We start from the raw sequence: 22,023 nt of genomic DNA on the forward strand, positions 1-22,023 counted from the left end.
TCTTAATTATGATCATCACCCTCATCTATTTAGGGAATCTTTATCTCATTTCTACTTTAACTTGAAGGTCTATAACTTCAGAAAAGTGGGATGCCAGGCAGCCATAAAAAATATCAATTCTAAACTTGCCTTTCCCAATCCTGTTTTTTCCTATGGAGTGTTCTGGGACACCCTGGGATAAGTTAACTAGGCTATGGCTTGCTTGTGTTCTCAATATATGTGCGTGTGCTACTGAGTGTATCAGTTTATATCCCATCTCTCTCAGATCTTTCTCTCTCTACATAACTCACACCTCTCTTTCAGACTCCCTTTGTCTCTGTGTCTCCATCTGTTTGATTTGTAGATGAATGAAACAACATGTCCCATTAGAGCTTCTACCTGCCTGAGTAACCTACATAAAACTGCAGGATACCAAATGTTTTCTTTTTCCTTTCTGTAATTTTTCCTTTTTTTTCTTTTAGCTTGTTCTTCCTCTGTCCCAAATTACCGAACCAATCATTTACTGTAAAATCGGTGGTCATGAGAATAAAATGAATGAATATAATCATCAGTTTCAAGGAAATGGATGGAATTTATTCATAATTAGAAACAAAAATAAAAGAGAAAGGAAAATTACACTTATTTACAGTAGCTTTTCTGTAAATTTTTAAAGTTCTCTGTTTTGCTGCTTTGGTTAAAAACTGCCTATTCTTAAATTCTGATGTTCTTTTATTATATGACAGCCTTGCGTAATAGGCTGTCTTTTTCTGAAAAGATGGGGTTTGAAAAGAGGATGGATCGTCGGTGTGCACTTTTGACCAAACCCAGATGAATGAGTAATGTGTTTGGACCTCTGTGTGTATCTAAGCGTGGCCCGAGGCTGTGCTCTGTGAAGCCAGAATGACAAAATCGGCAGTGATAGAATGAGGAAGGAGTCTGACTAAGTACTGATAGGGACACACCTAAGTTCATTTTTATTTGTATGAGTACTCAGGCGAGCACTGACACTCACAATGAATGCATGGGCAGACAGACACGCACACATGCACGCATCTATATTAACCTTTTATCCATAAGTCAACTATTTCATGTGCTTTTGCTCCTTTGTACCTGACGAGCAGTTTCATGTCTGAAGCACTCACTTGCAAGCCCGGCTAAATTGGATTTAGATTAAAAATATGTGCCTTTCAGCAGACACGCCAGAAAGGAACTGAATAAATGACACGTCTGTGATGTTCCTGCGAGTACTATCTGACAGCTCTCTATAAGAGGAAGAATGTTCTTTTCTAAAGGTCAGGACACACACACACTAACATATATATGATGGCGTATTTGGGTCATTGTAGATTTTTTTTTAGATTACGGAACCTGGGGATGGAGGGGATTAGAGATTAGAAGTCATAAATTCGCGAGAAAAAAAATCAGAAATTCTCTCAGATTAAAGTCACACATTTTCAAGAAAAAAAAGGAAAAGGGTGCATTATGGAGGGGGGACACATTCTATGGCAGGTTGAACCTGCAGTCTGAAAGAATATGTATCCCACTATAACTGCGTCTGGGAAACGAGAAACTTGTCCATATTCACCAAGGATATTTTGGTAATATTTTTTCCAGATCAATTTAGTGCAATGATTTATACAAAGTTTGATAATACGGACAGACAAATAAAATAATTTATTTTGATAGATGAGCCATGTGTTTGTTTGTTTATTGTTGATGTAGCAGGGGCAATGCACAATACATGTATTGTGCCAGATATAGCTAAAAGCTTATTTTTATCTGTAGACCATGGGCGAAGGCCGCTAGTAATGCGCAAGTTACAGAAAACTGTAATCAGTTACTTTGCAAAAGACATAAAAGACTTTATTAATCCCGCAAGGGGTAAGAGAAAAAAAACCTTGTTGAAACACAAAAAACAACTTTAATTACTAAAACCATAAATTAAACATTCCACATATTGCTATTTTTAATAATTTAATATATATTATATTACTAAGCATAGTAATGTAGGTCCTTCACTTTCACTGAAAGGATGTCCGCTCCTACAACCAGGTGTATACTTCCTATCAGCATTATTAACCTTGAAGCAATGTGGTTCAAATTTTGTATTTCTCGCAAATTCATAACTTTATAATATATATATACATATATATATATTTGAGTTTTTTCTCGTAAATTTCCTCCCCTCCCCCAGCACCTTTATTTATTTATTTATTTTTACCTACAATGACCCTAATACACCATAGCGCGCGCACACACACACACACACACACACACACAGGGGTGAACAAATGCAGAAAAAACAAACACATGCTTCATGAGAAAACTTTGGGAGGATGCTGGAATGATCCTACTGATTTAGCAGTTGAATTTGCAGACAGCTGACATTAAGAGAGAGGTGCAGTGGTGTGCATACATGATCGACTGTCCTTTGAAGAACATCCTAACTCCCTTAGGTAACTGTCTATCATAGTTTCTACAACAGCTCGATTGAGATACAGTGCTGACAGTGTCCTTTTTGTGTGTATGAATTTGAATGCTTCGGTGTCCTCTTGGTATTAACATTAGTCTCCAAGGAAAGGAAAATCTAAATTCTTGGAGATTTCTTTATATAGATAAATGATGTTTATATAGATAAATAGGTGGTATACATTTTTGATAATGGGGATTTTGGGGACATTTTGTCTTTATTTGATAGTGATAGTAAAGAGAGACTGTAAAGAGAGAATGTGGGGAGTCAAAATGGAACTGTGGTGGTGAAGGCGCAATAGATAAGACACATGCTTTGGGTGTGAGAGACCCGGGTTCAATTCCCACTGTGACCCGTGTCCCTGAGCAAGACACTTAACCCCTAGTTGCTCCAGAGGTGTGCGACCTCTGACATGTAAAGCAATTGTCAGTTGCTTTGGATAAAAGCGTCAGCTAAATGTAAATGGGGTATCCACCTTGGCTATCGGGTTGCCTCATTTGTTCTATTTTTGACAACATACAGTACCATCTTTTCTTCTTTCCATGGCAAGAATTCATTGCAATTTGTCATAGTTTTGCATAACAGTGTTTCCTTACTAGAGCATGGTTGAATAATGTGTTTGTGTTGTGTCTGTGCATGTGATCAAAGCCAAATGGTTTTCGGTTGCAAAACCAAAATTATTTTGCCAGTGCTCACTGTGCACATGCCAAATTCAGTTTATTTGGAGAGTGAGTGAGAGAGCTAGTGTGTGTGTGTGTGTGTGTGAGCTGATGCTGTACCTTACTGTGCTCACTAATAATAGGCTTTGTAATTGGCAAAACTTTTATCTAAAACAAAATTCTGGGAATTTGGTCACAGACAGTTGGTAACCGTATGAGTGTGCCAATGTGTATGACTAATAAACCTTTGGGGCCCAGGAAATTGCAGAAATTATACACACAATGTCACACGCATTTGATTACACACATTGGGCTAGCAGAACGGAAGCCCCCGCTCACCCTCAGTCAGCATGGGTCGCTGTCTATTGATTGGCTGAGCTTTTTGTCATTCTCGGAGTCTGTCCAATCTGCCACGGACAGGATTTAAAGAAGGGGGAAACAAGGATAACTCAGCTTAGCTCATATCTATCTTCTCTGTGATCTGCATCCAAAGCAGAGCTGTGGACAATCACTACTTGAAACTCATTCAACTGGCTTTTTGATCTCGCTTGGCACAAACATGCAAACACCACCCGTACTGCACTCCTGGCAGACACATCCGCTCTAAGTAACTGGCAGGGATGAACAGAAGAGGGGCAGTCAGAGAGAGAACGCGAGCACTCATTTGTAAATGTGCCTTTCCTTATCGGCTATAGTGGGGATGAAAAAAACGTTAAGTATAAAATATGGAGCAACTTTGGAGTCACTAAAGCAAGAAGATGCATTTCTTTGACTATAAACAGCTCAATATATGAAATATTTAGATCGCATGCAGTGTATAACATCCCTGTAATATGGGTATTTAATGAAGGGACTGAATAAAAATTTGTTTTATCTATCTAAAAAGGAACATTATGAGCTCTTTCAGTGTCTGATGGCCACAATATGAATCACAAAATACTGACAGAGGCTGACCCCTCCACGCAAATCTACAGCTCAGCAGCCTCAAGCTAAGGAGGTCAGTAACTTACACTGATAGCTGTGTCACATTCTCAAAATGTTACAAATGCCAAATTAAGCAGTGACAATTATAATACTCTTTTGTTACTTGTTTTTTTGGCTTAGGGGTAAAGGTGTACATGCATGTGGCAACAGCTGGTAAATGACAGCACCATCCTCTCTGATTAAGCAGTTGACAGCTACAACAAAGTGGTTGACAGAGACTTTAATTTAGGTGTGAATGACACACAGCCTATGTTGTGGTCCGTGAGAAGAGCCCAGTCCCGTCCCACTCATCTCAAAATCAAGAACCAACTCTCAGGAGAAGATGAGCATTATCTTAATATTCCTGTCGATATGGAGGTTGCACTCCCAAATTGCGAATATGGGCTGGGAACCATGTTTTAAAAAACAGAAATCTCAGCACCTATATATAATCATTAAGTTACTGGTATTGACCAAGTACCCTATCACCTCCCTGCAGATACAATACGGCTCTACAATGGAGCAGTATAAATCTTCCATCCTGGCCCTTTAACTAACAGTAGCAGATCAGATTTTGCTAACACAGCTTTGGATGTCGAACCAGATCCGGAGGTGGTCAGTACTGCATATGTAATGTGACTTCAGGCCTTGATACACTTCAGAACAGATAAGGATATGGACCTGGACAGCAGACATACCACGGTTCAGGCATAGGCGGACGTGTCAACACATGATGACAGGTTTCTCTCGAATGTGCACAGATGAGGAAATTTAGGTCATCCAGACACTTGTAGCTATCCGGATGGGGAAAGTATAATTTGAGTTTAAGCCTAAATAAATATATGCCAATATAGCAATAAACTGGAAGAATCAGGCAAAGTGTCAACATAAAGATAAATATGCTTTCACAAATTGGATCATTAAAATCTGATCTAAAAGTCTCAAAGCCACTCCTTCGATCCCAATGCTCATGTTACTAACTGTATTTTTGAATATTGAAAACAGAGTGACAGTCTATTAAATGAGCAATGACTGCCTCTACCTCATCTCTAGTTCTCTCTGTATCTGTCTGGGACTAATCATTTCACAAAACACACCGGGATGATGAAACAGCTTCAGCAGACCCTAAACGAGAGTCATTAGAACACATCACAGACGCTCATAGATTGCTTTGAAGATAAAACGAGAGATCCTGCAATGAGAGAGCAGTAAAAAGCGCGGTAATAATAAATGGCAGCGGTCTTTTCCCTCTTGCACCTTTCAATTTCTGTCTTCCTCACAGTTTGTAGTAAAGCTCTCTCATTATGTCACTTTGAGGAACCACCAGTAACAGTGAGAGAGATGGAAGGAAAGAAGGTGGAGGAATAGGAAGAAAGGAAGATAGCAAGTACAGATTAATATTTTTTTACACCCTATTATCATCCCTTACCTTTTTAATTACTCATTAAGTAGCTTTCATACCTCCCCAAAAAGTACTGCCATTGCCAGGTCATCATGTGCTTTCCTGTTTATAATTTCCCTCTTTAACAAATGATGCATTAGTTATAGGCTAATTTGACATATTTATCATTCACTCGGATGATACTTTAAAGAGAATGGGTCAAATCAGTAGAGCCGAATCAAATTGTCACTCAGGTCAGTGTTCATTGTTGGACCGGTCTCCACTGAGTTCCAAGTGAACCAATACGCTTGTAAACACAAAGCAAATGTTCAGAACTAAGGCAAATTGCCTACTTTGGCAATGCTCCAAAGCTGGCTGGCTACTCTCCAGAATGACCACAGCTGCAGCAAACTCACAAATTGTGAATTAAGTGAACTGGCACTGAATCGATTCACTCCTACCAGACAGGAAGAAAGAAAGAATCAAGTTAATTAAAGGGATCTGTCACCACTATAGTGCATTCATTTTCAGGACACAGGTCTTGGATCCTGCACTAGACAAGTAAAATGTAAAGATACATTAAAAAATAATATGTATAACAGAAGGTTAATTATGCTTCCAGGCATAACTTGTGAAATTAAATTTATGGTACTGTGAAGGTTTGGTCAGGTCTTCGTTTTGCGTGTTAGATTTTTGTCTCAGCCTGTTTCTAAGGGTTTGGTTTTTGTATCAGCGTGCTTGTCTTGCTCCTGGTTTATTTTGAAATTGTCTGTTATCTGTTATGCTCCATGTGTCCGCCTGTTTTAGTTTGAAGTTTTCTGTGTCTGTTGTTTGCGTGTAGTTTCGATTCCCGGTTCTGTCTTATTTCCCCTCAATGTGTTACACCTGTTAATGTTCCCGCCCTGCTCCTTTGGCTCACCTTAGCCTGCTTAGTTTGGATTATAGTTTTTGTCACTTTGTTTGGACAACCTGTTTTTGGGATTTCTTTGCTTTGTTTGAAGTACTTTATTTCCTTTGGATTTACTTGGTCTCTGGCACTGTTGTAGTGACACTTTTTGCTAAATAAATGATCAGAACACATCTTGCCGGTTCTAGTGTCTTGCGTTTGGGCCAATCCCTGTCTGCACTCGGTGTAACCCTAACAGATATTCTCATACTTTTTGTATGTTGTCGTGTCTTTCAAACTGTAACTGGCATTCTTTTCTTTCACTTGTTTGAAAATTGTGATTTCTTCAGTTGTGTAATATCAGCTAGATATATCTAGATTTACAGAAACATTCACCTTAAATAAATAGCGTTAGTATATAATTAGAGTTTATCAGCCTTGTAAACTCTCATATTTACAAATAGTGAAGCTACTGCTTCAAGACTTTTGTTTAATAAGCAGAGCAAAAATATTGCACATCAAGGGGACAGATCATAAAACAAGAGCAGAACTCTAATTAAGTAACACAGACTTGCATGTAACCATAAAGCACAAAGTATGAGTCAAAGGTCAATGCTCAATGCTCAGTCAAAGAAAGAAACACTAAGATGAGTAAGACAAAAAGGAAAATGGATGATGATAAAACATATAAACATCAACTTACATGGGATTCCCAAATCACTCTTTTCTTTGGGCTCAGAGGACTTCTGAAAAAATGAACCTTGGGATGGGAAAAAGAAAGGGATGGTGGAATGGATGGAGGAAGGGAGAGGAACACAACAATCAAAATCAAACAAACAAGCCAAATAAAATGGGACAAACATGGACACAAAAAAGCCAACGTTTGATTCTTTCTGTCTTTCAAGTTTGGTTGTCTTAGTCCACAAATTCAAAGCTCTGAAGCAAAACAAAAAGCTCAAAAATAAAAAAAAAGAAGATCATTTGAGAAAGTCTCATGTCTGTACGACAGTTACTGCTGTGTCATGCTGAGTGGTCCACTTAATCGTGGCAGACAGACGGTCTATGACATAGATGAACTGCTGATGTACTGATGTATAATTGAAATGCAGGTGTATAATTGATAAAGTCAACACAGCAACATGGTGAGCTTAAAAGCTTCTTGCTAGAACAGCTAGATGTACAAGACACACTGATACGTCACCAAAGAGCCAGAAAAACTGATAAGGTTAAGTGGGGTGATGTGCAAATATAAACATACAGTAACACTCATGCACAGTTGACAGGCATAATGTGGTGTTTCTTTTTAGCTATGCAGCTGGGCTCGGCTATGTTGCTCAAGAATTTTAAGGTTAATGTAATTTACCCATAAACAGTAAACTCGAGGTGGTTATTGGCATGAATTAGCATGTTTCAACACTATTTTATCAGCTGCATTATTCTTGTTTTAAATTACTTAGCAAATGGTTGCATTTACATGACTGCATCTAACAAAAGTCATGCTGATTAATGTCTGAATCAGTGATGATAGTAGGAGCAGCATTCCATGAGATTCATCACGTTGCAATTACAACACAATTGTTCAAACAAACACGAAAACATGATGGCAGTAAAATGAAGCGTAAATGATTTAGTGAGAGCCAACACAAGGATTGTGGAAACAAAAGATAGCATAGATGAGGACAAAACTTTTAAGAAAATGAGCAGAAGAAGGCAATCATGCAGTGCAGGAAACAATAGGACAAAGTGAAGCGATTAGAATGAGAAGAGTGGGAAGACTAGGCTTGTTTGATGCTCTGCAGAACCTGCTGACACTGCTGATCCTTTTGTATAACACAAACGTGATTCAATGTTCTCTCCAAACGCCAATGTTACGCAACAACCAGTATCTCTAGTGATTACTGTGGTTTTAGAGACCACACAGCAGATTTTATTTGCTCTGAAGGTACTGTTATGTGGCACGCACACACATACACATAGAGTAGGTAGTGAGTGAAATGTCATGCTCTCAAGGATGACACGGTGGAGCTCTGAGTGAATCTGTTCCAAGAATCCTGATCGATGTGTCAGAAAAATGTCAACAGGCCAAAAGACATAAAACAACACAAACAACTCTAAAAAAACTTGAAAGACCTACAACTTCTGTCACAAGAACACACACACAAACAAACACACACACACACACACACACACACACAGACTCGTACTGATATAACTCTCAGATAAACACATAAACACAAAGAGAGGGGAGGCACTCCAAGCGGGGCAGAAGTGAGGTCGAATGGATTTCTACCTCTCAGGATTTAACAGGACAACTTTAGAAAAAAGGGCAGCGAGAGATGGTGGAAGAGCTGAATAGAGAGGTGGGAGGGGTTAGCGGAGAGAGAGATAGAGAAAGAGGGCGAGTAGAGCGAAGTGCTTTTTGAGCATAAAGTCAATTACGGAGCACTATCTAAAACATTAACTCCCCCTCTACAGCGACAGAGCGTTATCAGTTAATTCAAAACCCTAAAAGTTACTAATTTTAATACCAGCAGCTAACCACTGATGAACAGAATCTGAAGATCTGGTGTTTAAAACGTGAAAGACAGACATGTTCAACATAAACAAAGCAGGAACTAAAATTGTAGTTTGTATCTGGAGTTGTGCCAACAACACTTAGTTTCAAGCAAAAATCTGTTTTCTAAGCTAAATGAGGAAACAATTTTGTGCTTTACATATGCTGTCCATTGTATCATTCATTCACACTTGCTTTGGCAATGTTAACATCTATTTCCCATGCCAATGAATTCAATTGAATTGATTGCTTAAACATTTTAGTGTAACTGCCCAATTGGATACCAGCCCCAATGAACCATGTTCTGTCTAAAGACCACATTTTAAAAGACCCATCATTCATAAATCTGGAAAAATGGAAGAATGATACAGGAATCACTTCAAGCCCTTCAAATATACTCTACCTATAAAATGCTTTGCATGCAGAAACCCCCTTTAACAACCACACGCACACCTAGACACACACAAACACACACACACACACACAGTTCATGGATTCCGGTAAATGTTACAGGAAACAGCTGAAACATTAGTGCTGACATAAAACCACGTCTGTGGAGTCATTTTAAAGACAGGAAATCAATCAGGGGAAATTAGCCTAAATCTATACCTCTCTAGGTTTTATCACAGATTCTGTGGCCATACCTCACAGGCCTCAGGGAATCCTTTTGATGGACCAGAGACACAGTATATAATTCATTGCATAAGGAGGGGGAAGGGCTCTACATATACAGTAAGTTCTGTCAATAATGTGTCTACAGGCAAAGCTTTTTGATGGATTATATAATATTGTTCCGTTGCTCATGACATAGACCATCTATTAAATGATCACTACTATCCACTCCCCTCTAGATGCAGAGAGAAGTCCCTCAAACAAATAATGGCTCACTATGCTGAAGGCTTTATGATAACTGATAAGTACATTTATCCTGAACAACACTCCTGACTGCATGCTTGTGACCATTTTATTTATTTAACCCTTATTTGACCAGCAATGCCTCTTTGAGATTCTAAATAATTTTTTAAGAGCCCAAGCTACAGTAGGCAGCAATAAACCAGAGTTTACATCCCAAAAACAATCTAGGATCATACAATCAATAGGATGATGAGACTATGCAGAGTTTATGCAGCAATAGTATATATTCTCTAAAAAGATCCCAAAGTCAATTTTAGTCCATGTACCAGGATCATCATGTAGTACATAAAAGCTCTTTCATAGAATTTGTTGCACAAAAGTAAATCCTGGGAACAGAGGGGCATAACTATTCACACTGATTGAATGTATTTGCCATTTTGGCCGGGAATCTTCCTTTGAAAAAAATTTTCTGTCTACAGTATTTGTTTTGTATCATCAGGTCAGGTCAATTTTGAAAAATGTTACTTACAGTATTGCTCTTTATGGAACCTCTTAAGACAAACACAGATGATCGGATTCTCAAAAATAATTCTAGCAATTGAGGAAAATTCTCTCAATGGCTGCCATGTGTGAAAAGAAAGACTAATGAGAATAAATGGCAATGGCAAAGCATGAGTGTGTACAGTATGTGCACTTGTTTCAAGACTTGTTTACCTTTTCTCTCGTCATCACTCTGACAGTTTCTCTCTTTCTGTCTCCCCCGCCCACCTTCACGTCAGATGCTTGTCTGCCAATTACTCTGAGCACAGGGAGTAGCAAGCACTATACCTACAAGTCAACAAATGTAATTGCCACCACCTTGGAAAAGCTGTTGCTGCTATGTTTGTGGCATTATGAATCAGCCCACATTTTCCATGTGGTTTTGAAATTGACCAATTTTATTATTTACTGGTGTCAGAAATCACTAGTGTGTGTGTGTGTGTGTGTGTGTGTGCGTTTTAGGCTTCTGGAAAAAAGGCATAAAACCAGAGGGACTGAGACAAAAAGGAAAGAAATAAAAATCAAATGAGGATAAGACTTAATGTAAAGAGTAGCCGGGGTTGCAAGAGGAGAAGAGAGCAAGATGAGAGAACTGACCAGACACCAACACTGAATGACAGTAACATTGTAAAGAAGAATGTAAAGAAAGATGCGAGAAATGACAAGGACGGGAGCAAGAAGAGGAACACTGCCAAACAACCGCAACACAGAGTAGTGAATAAAGGCAACACTTTTAAATTCAAGACTGATTTCCTAACATCTTCAGGAACAATATATTTTAATGGTTAGTTCTGTTTATACAATATTTAGTTACGCATTTCTCAATATGAATTAGTAAATAAACCCATTTAAATGTCATGTTACACTTCACTCACTATGGCTCAGAAAATCCGACCATGCATCGCCACCCCAATGGCCTGTCTATCTGGAGTCAGTTAACTTTCAAATCAATTGTCATCTGAAGCAGACACTGCAAGCCATTTGTTCGAATTGGCATACACATTTTTCATGGTTAGGCATGATATATGACACAACTTCAGTGCCTTTAGAAGTGATATGTCAATGCTTCTTCAGTTACATCAACTCACTTTGCATACAGAGACCGTCTGTACAGTTCTGAGACTGGAGAACCATCCCCTCGCAGTCCTTTCCTCCATTTTTAGGTGCTGGGTTGTTGCACTCCCTCCTCCTCCACTGGGTACACTCTGTCCCACAGGCCGACCACTTACTCCATTCTGTCCACACACCGTCCACTAGAAGGAAAGGATGGGGAAAAGAGCCAGAATAAGAAACGACAAGAACAGATATGAGACCAAGGACAATGTCCTCAATTTGGTTCCAAACCCACTTAAGTGTATTATATGTAGGGTGGAAAAGTACCAAACAAGAAAAGAAGTGGAATAAAGCAGAAGCTAAGAACAGCTAGAAACGCGTAGCTAGAAAAAAAAAGTAAAAGAATATAATTATACAGTACACTGTAGATAGTGAAGTGGTAGGTACACACATTTTTTGGGGGCTGGGCGATATGGTCAAAAAACATTTTTGGCCATATCGCCCAGCCCCCAAAAAATTTCAGACCATTCGGTATCGATTATTATCACAGTCAATGTCAAATCATTATTTCGTTCAAGTTTAAAGGCTGATTTTTGCTCCTGAGTGAAAATTGAAGAAACCAGATGCTTAATTATTAAACTTTTCTGTATGGTCAGAACGTGACAAACACTTGATGCCAAACACCACTTCACAAGTCTGAGGTAGAACATTCAAAACTATTATGAAAAAAGCTTTTTTCAAAAAATGTGATTAGTAAATCTTTTTTCAGTCCCTTTTCCTCAACAAAATAAATATCTTAATAGAAAAATGAAGTGCTAATTTGTTCATGATTCAAATGAATTCAATCAAAAATTGGGTACAGTAGAAGATACAAAAAAAACTAAACTAAAAAAATATTGGAGAAAATTGGACTAGAATACATCAGACTAGAACAGACCTACCGGTGCACAGTGTGGTACAGGGCAGTTTTTGTATGGCCTGTCCATCACAAGGCAGTCCTCCGTTGAGAGGGGCAGGGTTTGTGCAGCTCCGGGTTCGTTTCTGGAAGCCCCTTCCACAACGGCTGTTACACACTGACCACTCCGTCCATGTCGACCAACCACCGTTCACTATGGCAACAGAGATCAATAACTTTGTAAATGCATTTGTTCCTCTTTCATTGAAAGTATTTCAACTTTTTCCATTTATTTGATTGTTTAAATCCCTTTGTCAAAAAGAAAGTGTTGTTAACATCAGCTCTAAAAATTACTGGCTGAACACAAAGACCCCTTGCACAGCACACTCACACATGTCCTCTATGACTACTTTAAGCTAATGCCATCAGGAATGTGTTTTAGATCTTCTGTATAGCAAATAGAAGGACGTTTATTCCAGAAGCCATTAAGACTGACAGCCACAGTACAATAACTGGTCCTTTTACTTTGTGAATATATTGATAAACACCACTGTGTATTTCAACTCTTTCTAATTGTCTTTGCCTCTGAGGGACAGTATTTTCAAATGAACCGGACAACCATCTGTGGTAGACATACTAATGGGAAAGCCTCACATTTTGTAATGTTTATACAAAATAGGTCTGTGATGAAGCAATTAAATGGCACAGGGTGCATTAAAATCTGATTGTGTTGTTTGATTTTATTGAACTATTTTTCTTGATGGAGTCAGTGCGTGTTTTGCACATAGCTGGAGGCTGAGTTGTTGAAGTTTAGTGAGAACAGCTGGATTTTCCTGCACACCAAAACCACACACACACACAGTCTTGTGCAACCTTTCGATTACCCTGCTGCTACTGTAGAAACACTTTTTCCCCACTGTGTTCACATGCTGTCATGTTGCTTGCAAATTACTTAACCCTGAACTTGCGCTGGAGAGAGCACAGGAAAAAAAAAAAGAACTATTATAGGGCGGATCATGGTTCTGGGTTTTTGCGAATCCTCAGTAGCTAAAATAACATGTGTGTTTTCAAAGTCTGTTTGCATCACCCCCCCCCCCCCCCCCCCCCCCCCCCCCCCCAATCCCCATATTGTCTCTTTAAATTTTTTGTACCCATACTAGATTTCCGTCATTTCAAATCATTTAGACTTGACTGTTGCTTCATTCTTTTGTATTATTGTTGTTTATCATAAGGAAAATGTGGCAGCATAGTGCAGACAAAGATAAGGGCAGATGGGAGACAGACAGAAGAGAGAAATTAGGTATAAAGTTAGAATGAGTCACAAGGACACCCAGGGAGAGTGCTGACATCCAGAGAGGTGTGGTGGGGTGAAATTCCTCTGCTGCATCGCAGCAGCTCTGTCTCAGCCCACTGGACAGTACCCACACTCATTTCCCAACGCCCAATTAGAAATGAATCATCAGAGAGAAAGTAACCGTTAAAATCACATACAGTCACTTTTGTCATCTGCTTTGTTAGGTTGTTCAACTCTTTTTTCTCCCTTATGCACTCACCTGCTTTCTCCCACTCTGTTGTTCTCCTCTGCCTCTCCTTTCTCCTCACCTGCCTCCCCATCCATCTATAGCTGTTCCATTTTCCCCCTTATGTTCCTCTGTTTTTTCTGCGACTATTTCACCTTGTCAACAGTGTCAGCAGGGCCCTTGTGGAGCCGAGAAGATTGAACCACAGATTGAACAATCTATTTCTGTAAGGATACATCAGTGTCAAACCACTCCATCTCTCGCTGTCTGTATCGAACACGCACACATGCACAGTTATTTTTGATTGAAACACTCCTCCTAGTGAATAGACTCGGTGTTACATTTGAGAGAAACACTGTGTGTACGGTATGTGTGTGAGTGCTCTGCTATACATTGTTTCTCCTCAAAATGTTTCCTGTCTTCTCATGTCAGGCTGACATTTGGTAAAAAGAGAAAAAAAAAGGGAAAGTGAGACAAGGCATATGAGGCATTTTTCCTTCACATTTTTTCTTCTCAGTTTTTAGTTAAAACAGCAAGAGAAGGGCACTGCCTGAAAGACAAACTAACACCATTCGGAACAGAGCTATTCAGAGTTATTTTCTGTTGTTTTTCGCAGCTGTTATCATCCCATATGCTGCACAATTTATTTGGTGGTGGGACTCAGGTTTGGCTGAAGGCTCAGACATTTGGAAAGCCCAAGTGCTCTAATTTAAAACTGAAGTTGTGATTGGTGGATTTTAATTGGGTGAGGTCAGGGGTGATGTGAGAATATCAGGCCAATCACAAAGAGAGAGGGTTGGCATGGTGGTAGAGCTAATTTCATGTGGCAGATGGGGGCTGGCTTGGCCAATCAGAGACATTGTACGGTAGCTTCTATAAAGGCGTCATATCTTAAAATTCTAGTCACTAAAACAGATAATCAAAATAATTATAGCTTTAGTGACAAGATTTTCAGCAAGCCGCGAGCATGCAAACTTACCATAAACAATGACAGTTGCTGTGGTGCTCCGTCTTTTGGCCACTATGTTCTTAGCCACACATGTGTAGTTGGCCGTGTCAGACAGACGCGCCTGTTTGATGATCAGATTGTGGTCGATGGTGATGTAGAAGTTTCTGTCCTCTGCTGGGTCAATTATCTCTTCATTCTTCAACCACTCCACCTGGGAGACAGAGAGAGGAGAAATTAGGTCAGATATAAATGTTTCTCTACACCTCTGATATATAAAGAGAAAAGATGTAGAAAATGTAGCTAACGCGAGATGATAACAGTGAATTGCGTTTTTGTGTAATGACACTATAGAGCCAATGTCTAATCTAATTTTATGGTGAAAAAGGAGTGTTTGCCTCAAAACAAACTTCAGTTTGTTTTGCAACAAACTATTCTCATACATAACATGTTACAGAAATCAAATGTAAAAATTTACAAGCAAATAAATCTAGTGTGTACTTTCTGGGGTCGGATGTAAAAATAATTATGAATAATGAAACGCTTCCTACAGGAAGATGTTTATGCATCAAGTCACAAAAATCATATAGCTGTAATAGTAAAGACCATCTACAGTGGGCACTTCACAATATGGAACCCCAGGGGGGCAGTGTAAAAATGGAGGAAAATGTCCTGAACATATGCTTTCCCAAGGTGCTTTGGGTAAAGGGTGGGACAGCGGGAAACTATCCTATTTATGAGCCTAATCACATTTCCTGAGTGCTGTATTTACTGGTCCAAACCCTCATAAATTCAGCCTGTCCAAGCTTTATGGCAGGCACATAAATGTCCGAGCCGCGTTGTTTAATTCACGTTGTTTAATTTCCTCCTCCCTTCGCATTAGGAAATGGAAATCTCAGATGCAGAAAAGAAGAAATTCAGTGTTATTCTGCATTTTACTACCTTCTCAAGCTCGGCTGTCATTCTTCTCTCTCTCTCCCTGTTACTCTACCTGCTTCCCTCTCTGATCTTTAGAGATTCGCCAGTGCTCTTTGGCCATGGGGCTCATTGCAGCGCTGGATTCTCAAATCTTAAGTGAGATGCTGTGTGACCTTTCAGTTTCTATTACAAAGTAAAGGTTATATTGGAGAAAAAAAGCAAAGACAAAAAAACAGAAACATATTTTTATTTATGCAGTGCAAATGGTCAGGCAAGGAGTTTATCCTTGTACTGCAAAATAATGTTGGTGCTCTCTCACTTACAAAAGCAAATGCAATGCATGTTATATGGATTTTTATTTAGTCTTGTTAGTTAAATAAGCTGTACTGTGGTCACAGAGAAAAACAGCACACAGACAAACTCAAACACAGAGTTCACTGCAATATTGTTGTTAATATTTGTTGCACTCTGTACTTAAATCAGCGGCACATATTGTGGCTGCAGCAGTTATTAGACGTGATGACAATAACTTATTTATTATTTACTAATTTGTAGTCTGAAAAAATGTACTTTTACATGTTTTTTCACCATTTTATTTTCTATAAGTTTAACTTGACTGTCTTGGCTTCTCACTTATATTAAATAAAATGAATTCAGACTCCTTTAGTTCAGTATAATACACATGGTGCACATATGTTGACAGGAAGCTAAATGCCTTTCCCTCATCAGGACTGAAGAAAAATAAAATAGAATCAACTACGAGAAAGGTTTTCCTATTGACTTAACTGAATGTTCAAGGCCTAAAGTCATCAGCAAGAGTCTCACCCCCAACCTGAATTTGCCATTTGATGATCAAAGCAGCATGATAAAATACCTGTAAGCTTGTGCTGAACCACCAACGCAGGGGATATTGAAAGATAAAACAAGTTACATTTACCTGACGGTTTTATCCAAAGCAACTTACAATTGCTATATATGTCAGAGGTCGAACACCTCTGGAGCAACTAGGGGTTAAGCGTCTCACTCAGGGACACAGCAGTGGATGGGTCACAATGGGGAGTTGAACCCAGGTCTCTCACACCAAAGCCATGCGTCTTATCCACTGCGCCAACACCAGTTAAATTGGATAAGACTGCTGAAAAATTAAAATGATCCCAAGTGAACTATCCCTTCAAGCTGCCTTAGGACCCTGAGGGACAGCAGGTGTCCCTGACTGTATTCAACTATTTTAATGTAAACTGGTTAAGTCAGTTAGTGTAAAGTGTTAGTGTTTCCTCTTTGTAAGCTTTACCTAGCCAGTACCAGTTGGGCAGCCACAACCTTCCACCCCCACATTTCCACAAGTTATCTGTTGGTTTGGTTTGGGGACCACAGTGGCCAACACTAGAGAAAATAGTTAACTCTACGTCATGTCCCTGGAGTCCCTGGAAAACTGATGTGATGGCACTAAGGGTGACCCCGAATAGTCGAAGATTTGTTGCTTCGATAGAAGGAGCCTGATTTGACTGCCAATCTCTGTAAATGCTGTAAATGAAAATGTGAAAAGAAAGAAGCTTTAAATAAATCTTTACAAAATGCATGAATAAATCCAATCTTGTAACCCTAATATGAGGGTGTGTGTGTGTGGTAGAAGAGGAAAAGACAGCTACCTTCTGTAGTGGCTTATAGTAAAGGAGTGTCTTGTTCAGAGTAATCAAATACTAATAATACCCATAATATACTGCTTCATCACAACTTCTCAGATGAGTGAACTATTCAAGTAACCTGTGAGTCTAAATTGATGAAGCGGATAATGACTGTAGTTCATAATTTATGCGAATGGATAAGTGCACGCTTTAAAGCTTGAAAGATTGGAAGAGAGATAGCAAGAGAGAGAGAGAGAGAGAGAGAGAGAGAGAGAGAGAGAGAGAGAGAGTGTGTGTGTGTGTGTGTGTGTGAGCTTTAAAGGATGGGAAAAGTCAGAGAGGAAATTGAGAAAGATAGAAAGGTGTAAATACTAGTGTTTCATCTGTGAAAGATAAAAGACCAGAGATGAACACATAAGTTAAATAAGTGGTAAGACACAGTAAAAAACGACTAGGAAAAAGCTGATTATAGTTTTCTGTCTGTGTGTTGTGGCTGCAGTGTGAAGACATTTACAAAAAGGGTCAAATTACATTAAATGAAATCAAACTTAATTTGAATTGTTTGAGACTGATACAATAGGGGGAACAGTGCACAAGTCATGATAGAACTTCATTAGGACAAATATGAGAAATGGAGACATAACAGAAGAGAAGTTGTAACAAATATATATGTGGTGTACATTCTTACTGATATCCCAACTAAACAACAAGATACAAGGATTACTGAATATCAGAGACTCCTCTGTACAGTTATACCGTCCGTCCGTCCATCCATCGTCTTTCCACAATCTCCATTCTAATCTTTTTGATACTTTGTTAAAACTCCACAGTTCGTGTATTCAACCATTTACTTTGCTTCTTAGTTCCTTTACTGCAAACACTAATACGCTACTGTCAGTCAACAAAACCAATGAGGACAAATGTGTCAACCTTTTTTAAAAGTAATTTGAAGACCCCTTCCAATTAACCTATAACTTGCTTACTATAGCAATGTCTACTGCAGTGCTAAAACAAGCAACACACGCGAAAAAATAGCTGTGTGTGCGTGCATGCGTTGAAAAGTAGCACAAAGTATATAAAAAGCAAATATTTCTCATTTGCCATTAGAACCAATGGTCATTGACACACATCAGTGAAATCAACTGTCACATCAACAATATCATAAATGTTTGTTATGTCATCCAAACAATACATTAAAAGTACTAAAAAAACATACACAACTAAGAGCATTTACTGGCAGCTTATTCATTTTAGTGGTGAGCTCTTGTGTGATGATGCACTGAAAATAGCAGCAGTCGTTGATGATGCCTGTGAGACTGACGTGTGCTCTGCTGGGCTCAGACAAAGAGACCACATGTGGTGGATATATGGCCATTGCCACAGCATCATTAGCCACAGCTGGTGTAAGAGAGTGTGTGTGTGTGTGTGTGTGTGTGTGTGTGTGTGTGTGTGTGAGTGAATGGCAGAGGGTGGCTGATTGGATCAAGCCAACCCCAGGGGAGAATGTGTATTTGTTATTTTAACTCTCACCCCCACTTCACCTGTCTCTCTCGCTTTATCCACACGCCAGTAGACACACACACACACACACACACACACACACACACACACACCCAGAGCAAACAACACCAGTAAACCTGTGGTTTATAGCCATGCTGTAGATATGAAATAATGACATTATACATGCCTGTGTGGACTTCAAATGCTTGCAGCGTGTGATCACACGTGCCCTCTGTTTCAACTGTAACAGGATTTTAATAGAGGTTCAAGAAAAGTCCATTATTCTTTTCTTTAGACAGAGGAGGCTTTGTCTGATCAATTACACACTCACTTTATTCATGTTTTCTTTCTGGTTGACCCAATGACTGAGACATTCATTTGGATACAGGGATATTTCAAACCTTCTGCACCTGAATGCTAGATAAAAGTTTGGATGTCCTCAGTTCTTAATAACGCACTTGTTTGTAGTGTTTGGATTTTGCAATATACACCATGTGTTATGAGGAGTGATGAATTCTAATATGTAAATACTTCCACATGTTTTCTTACCCACAACTTAAGGACAAATGTCCCATGTCTTGCTCTGTAATATCAAGGCAGTTTATTGAGATATGCATCTTTCTTTGGCAGTGGAACAAAGGCTTGGTTGCATGCTGTGCAAGATAAAAGTAGGCCATGATATAGAGATATATGCTCTCTTTTGTTGCACTGGAGAGCAGCACAAAATGTTTTGAGACGCAAAGCTTTGCCACATATCTGCTACTGAGAGCAAGAACATCATAGTCACACTATGTCACAAAGAGATACAGTGTAAATCTTGCAAAAGCAAAACAAATGGCAGACCACAGAGCAAGAAGTGAGATAACAAAGCAAAGAATATCTATTACAAATGCTAAAATATGACATGCTTTGTGGAGCCACTACAAAGAGTCTCACATGGGAGTTGATAAGAGCACAGAGATAGAGGGTCCGTGGATAGAATCTGCCACTGAATCACAACATTCATTTTCAAAAGTAGCAGCAGGCATAAACACACAGATGCACAATAAAAGTATGAAGAAAACAAAAAATAGACCAGTTAAAATAAAATCTGATTCTGCTATCAAAGTCAGGCAGGGTAATCACGCTGTATCACATGTGTGTGGGGAAGCCTATGTGTGTGTGTCTGTGAATCAAGTGTTATTTGTCAGTGAGGATTATCCCCTTGATTAACTTTATTATCTGGATCCCTATAAGAACACAGATGAGTGGGTTAAAGAGCTCCTGTAGTGATTACTCTACCTATGTGTGGGCAGGGACTGAGTCAGTGCATGTTTTAAAGGGTAGAAAAAAGTGACTAATGGAGACAATTTTTTATTATTTATTTTAATTGGTCCAGTATTGAGTGAGTGCTCTGCAGTCAGCAGCAGCAAAACAGGCTCGCAACGTAATCCTTTTGGGCAATTGCGCACTGTCAGAGTACGCCCACTAATGTGCTTCTTTTTGCCAGTGAAAGGCTCAGATTGTTACCACTAAGTGTCTGACAATATTATAGAAAGGAACCCCTACAGAGATAGACCCTTTTTTTAATAACCAGAGACAGCTGCTATTCTGCGGTGTCCACCCACCAAAGTCACACAATAGCACAAACAAACTAACCGATCGAGGCAGCAGTAGACCAGCAATGCCCTTGTTCTGCAAGGTAAAATTGACCCTGTTTTTGTCAAGGGAGTCTGGTGGCTTTAAACAGAGCACTGCGGTGACATCAAGAGGAGACAGACAGCGAAGGGATAGTCAAGACAGACAAGGGCAAAAAGAGCGGCTAAAGTTATTTCTTTCAATTGACCACAGGGCTATTATCACTGCAATATTTATTTTTATCTATTTAAGTAAAGACGGGGAAGCTGCACATTCACAGCTCCAATGCGATCAGTTTTATTTTAAGTTTTATGAATCAATTTGGCAAATCTCTGTCTGAATAATCCTGAGGAATTAGTCTGAAGAAGGCAAGATGTGCCGAACACTGATTCATATCTAAAAATAAAGCGCTGAGTTTTCTCCTCCATAATTTAATGTCTACCTATGCAACCCTGTCTCCTAGAAATTTCCTTGATATACTACTAATTGGGCCTAGTATGCTTTATGTGAAGTGGCAACATGTTTTTTTCAATTGTAGGAAGTGTTTTTGTACTGCATGGTCAATATTTGGGGAAGATCTTGATTTTCGTTTAAAAAAAGTAAACATGTCTTCACACTTAACACACTTAAGTGCTTTGAGTAGCTAAACATAACCAAAAACATAAGGCACGCTTTATTTGCTACGACTGGATATTGTATGATTGAAAAATGATCTGACTTTATTTTTAAACAAAAGTAGCAGTGTAAGAAAGTGAATAAGCTAAGACTAGGGCTTCTTTCATTTTGGATTCTACTTTGTGACAGCCCCTTCAAAGGAAAATGCTGGTAAAATGTTATGTTGGGAGTTGACGGCCTGAATTCCCGTGTCACAGCTGAACCAATGAGTGAATCCACTGTTTGAGACGTTCACAAGGCTGTTTCTTGTATACGTATATGCACAACCGACCAGAGTCAACTTATTTGATGTGCTGGTCCACACAATGCATTGTTAACATCTGGAATGTGTGTGTCAGTGGATCTTTGGAGAAGCATAACTCCAGCTTAAACACTGTCTCACTGTCCCCTCCCAATCACAATACTCTCCTATACGCATCACCAGCACACACACTCAAGACACAAAACCGTCAGACCACTGCCAGATGTGCCACACTCATTTTTATTGGCTCTGCCTGGCATCTAGAGAGGCATTGCCATAATTGGCATGCTTGTTTCCATTATTAAACACTAACATTTGCACCTATGCTCATATAGGCATATAAACAAAGCCACACACGCACATGCATGCATGGGCACACACATGCGCACACACACATAAAATGCAACATGCCAACCTAGTTCTCAAGAGCCCGGTGAGTCCAGTCAGCAGAAAATAAAACCGGCTAAGTGATAAATACGAAGGACAGAGGGAGGACATTAAAGCAGAAAGGCAAGAAACAAAAAGAAAGAGTTAAGATGAGAGAGGGTCAGAGGAAGACAAAGAGGTGGAGGATGGAGGAATTAAGCAAAAAGATCATGGTCGAGCAACTGAGAGACTGGAGAAACAGAGCAGGTGGGAGAAAACATATTGAGAGTTGTAGACACAGACAGAGCGAGGGAGGGAAGAGAGAGAGAGAGAGAATGAGAGATGAGTGTTGGCAAAGCAGACCATCCATCTTTCTCTTC

General features: G+C 39.3%; 1 protein-coding gene across 2 annotated transcripts in view; it reads right to left on the minus strand.

Annotated features, from left to right (window-relative positions):
- LOC123959657 (netrin receptor UNC5C-like) overlaps nucleotides 1–22,023 on the minus strand; it is a 187,276-nt gene that overhangs the window by 29,850 nt on the left and 135,403 nt on the right. The window contains exons 5-8 of one of the 2 annotated variants that reach the window (XM_046033835.1): nucleotides 14,735–14,915; nucleotides 12,282–12,449; nucleotides 11,376–11,540; nucleotides 7,042–7,098 (exon numbers count right to left, since the gene is read on the minus strand). In XM_046033835.1, coding sequence (XP_045889791.1) covers nucleotides 7,042–7,098; nucleotides 11,376–11,540; nucleotides 12,282–12,449; nucleotides 14,735–14,915 — 571 coding nt within the window. The remainder of the gene's footprint in view (nucleotides 1–7,041; nucleotides 7,099–11,375; nucleotides 11,541–12,281; nucleotides 12,450–14,734; nucleotides 14,916–22,023) is intronic. The other variant, XM_046033836.1, reaches the window with a different exon arrangement.

Source organism: Micropterus dolomieu, linkage group LG21 (assembly GCF_021292245.1).
Source record: "Micropterus dolomieu isolate WLL.071019.BEF.003 ecotype Adirondacks linkage group LG21, ASM2129224v1, whole genome shotgun sequence".
In the NCBI taxonomy this organism is placed as follows: domain Eukaryota; kingdom Metazoa; phylum Chordata; class Actinopteri; order Centrarchiformes; family Centrarchidae; genus Micropterus; species Micropterus dolomieu.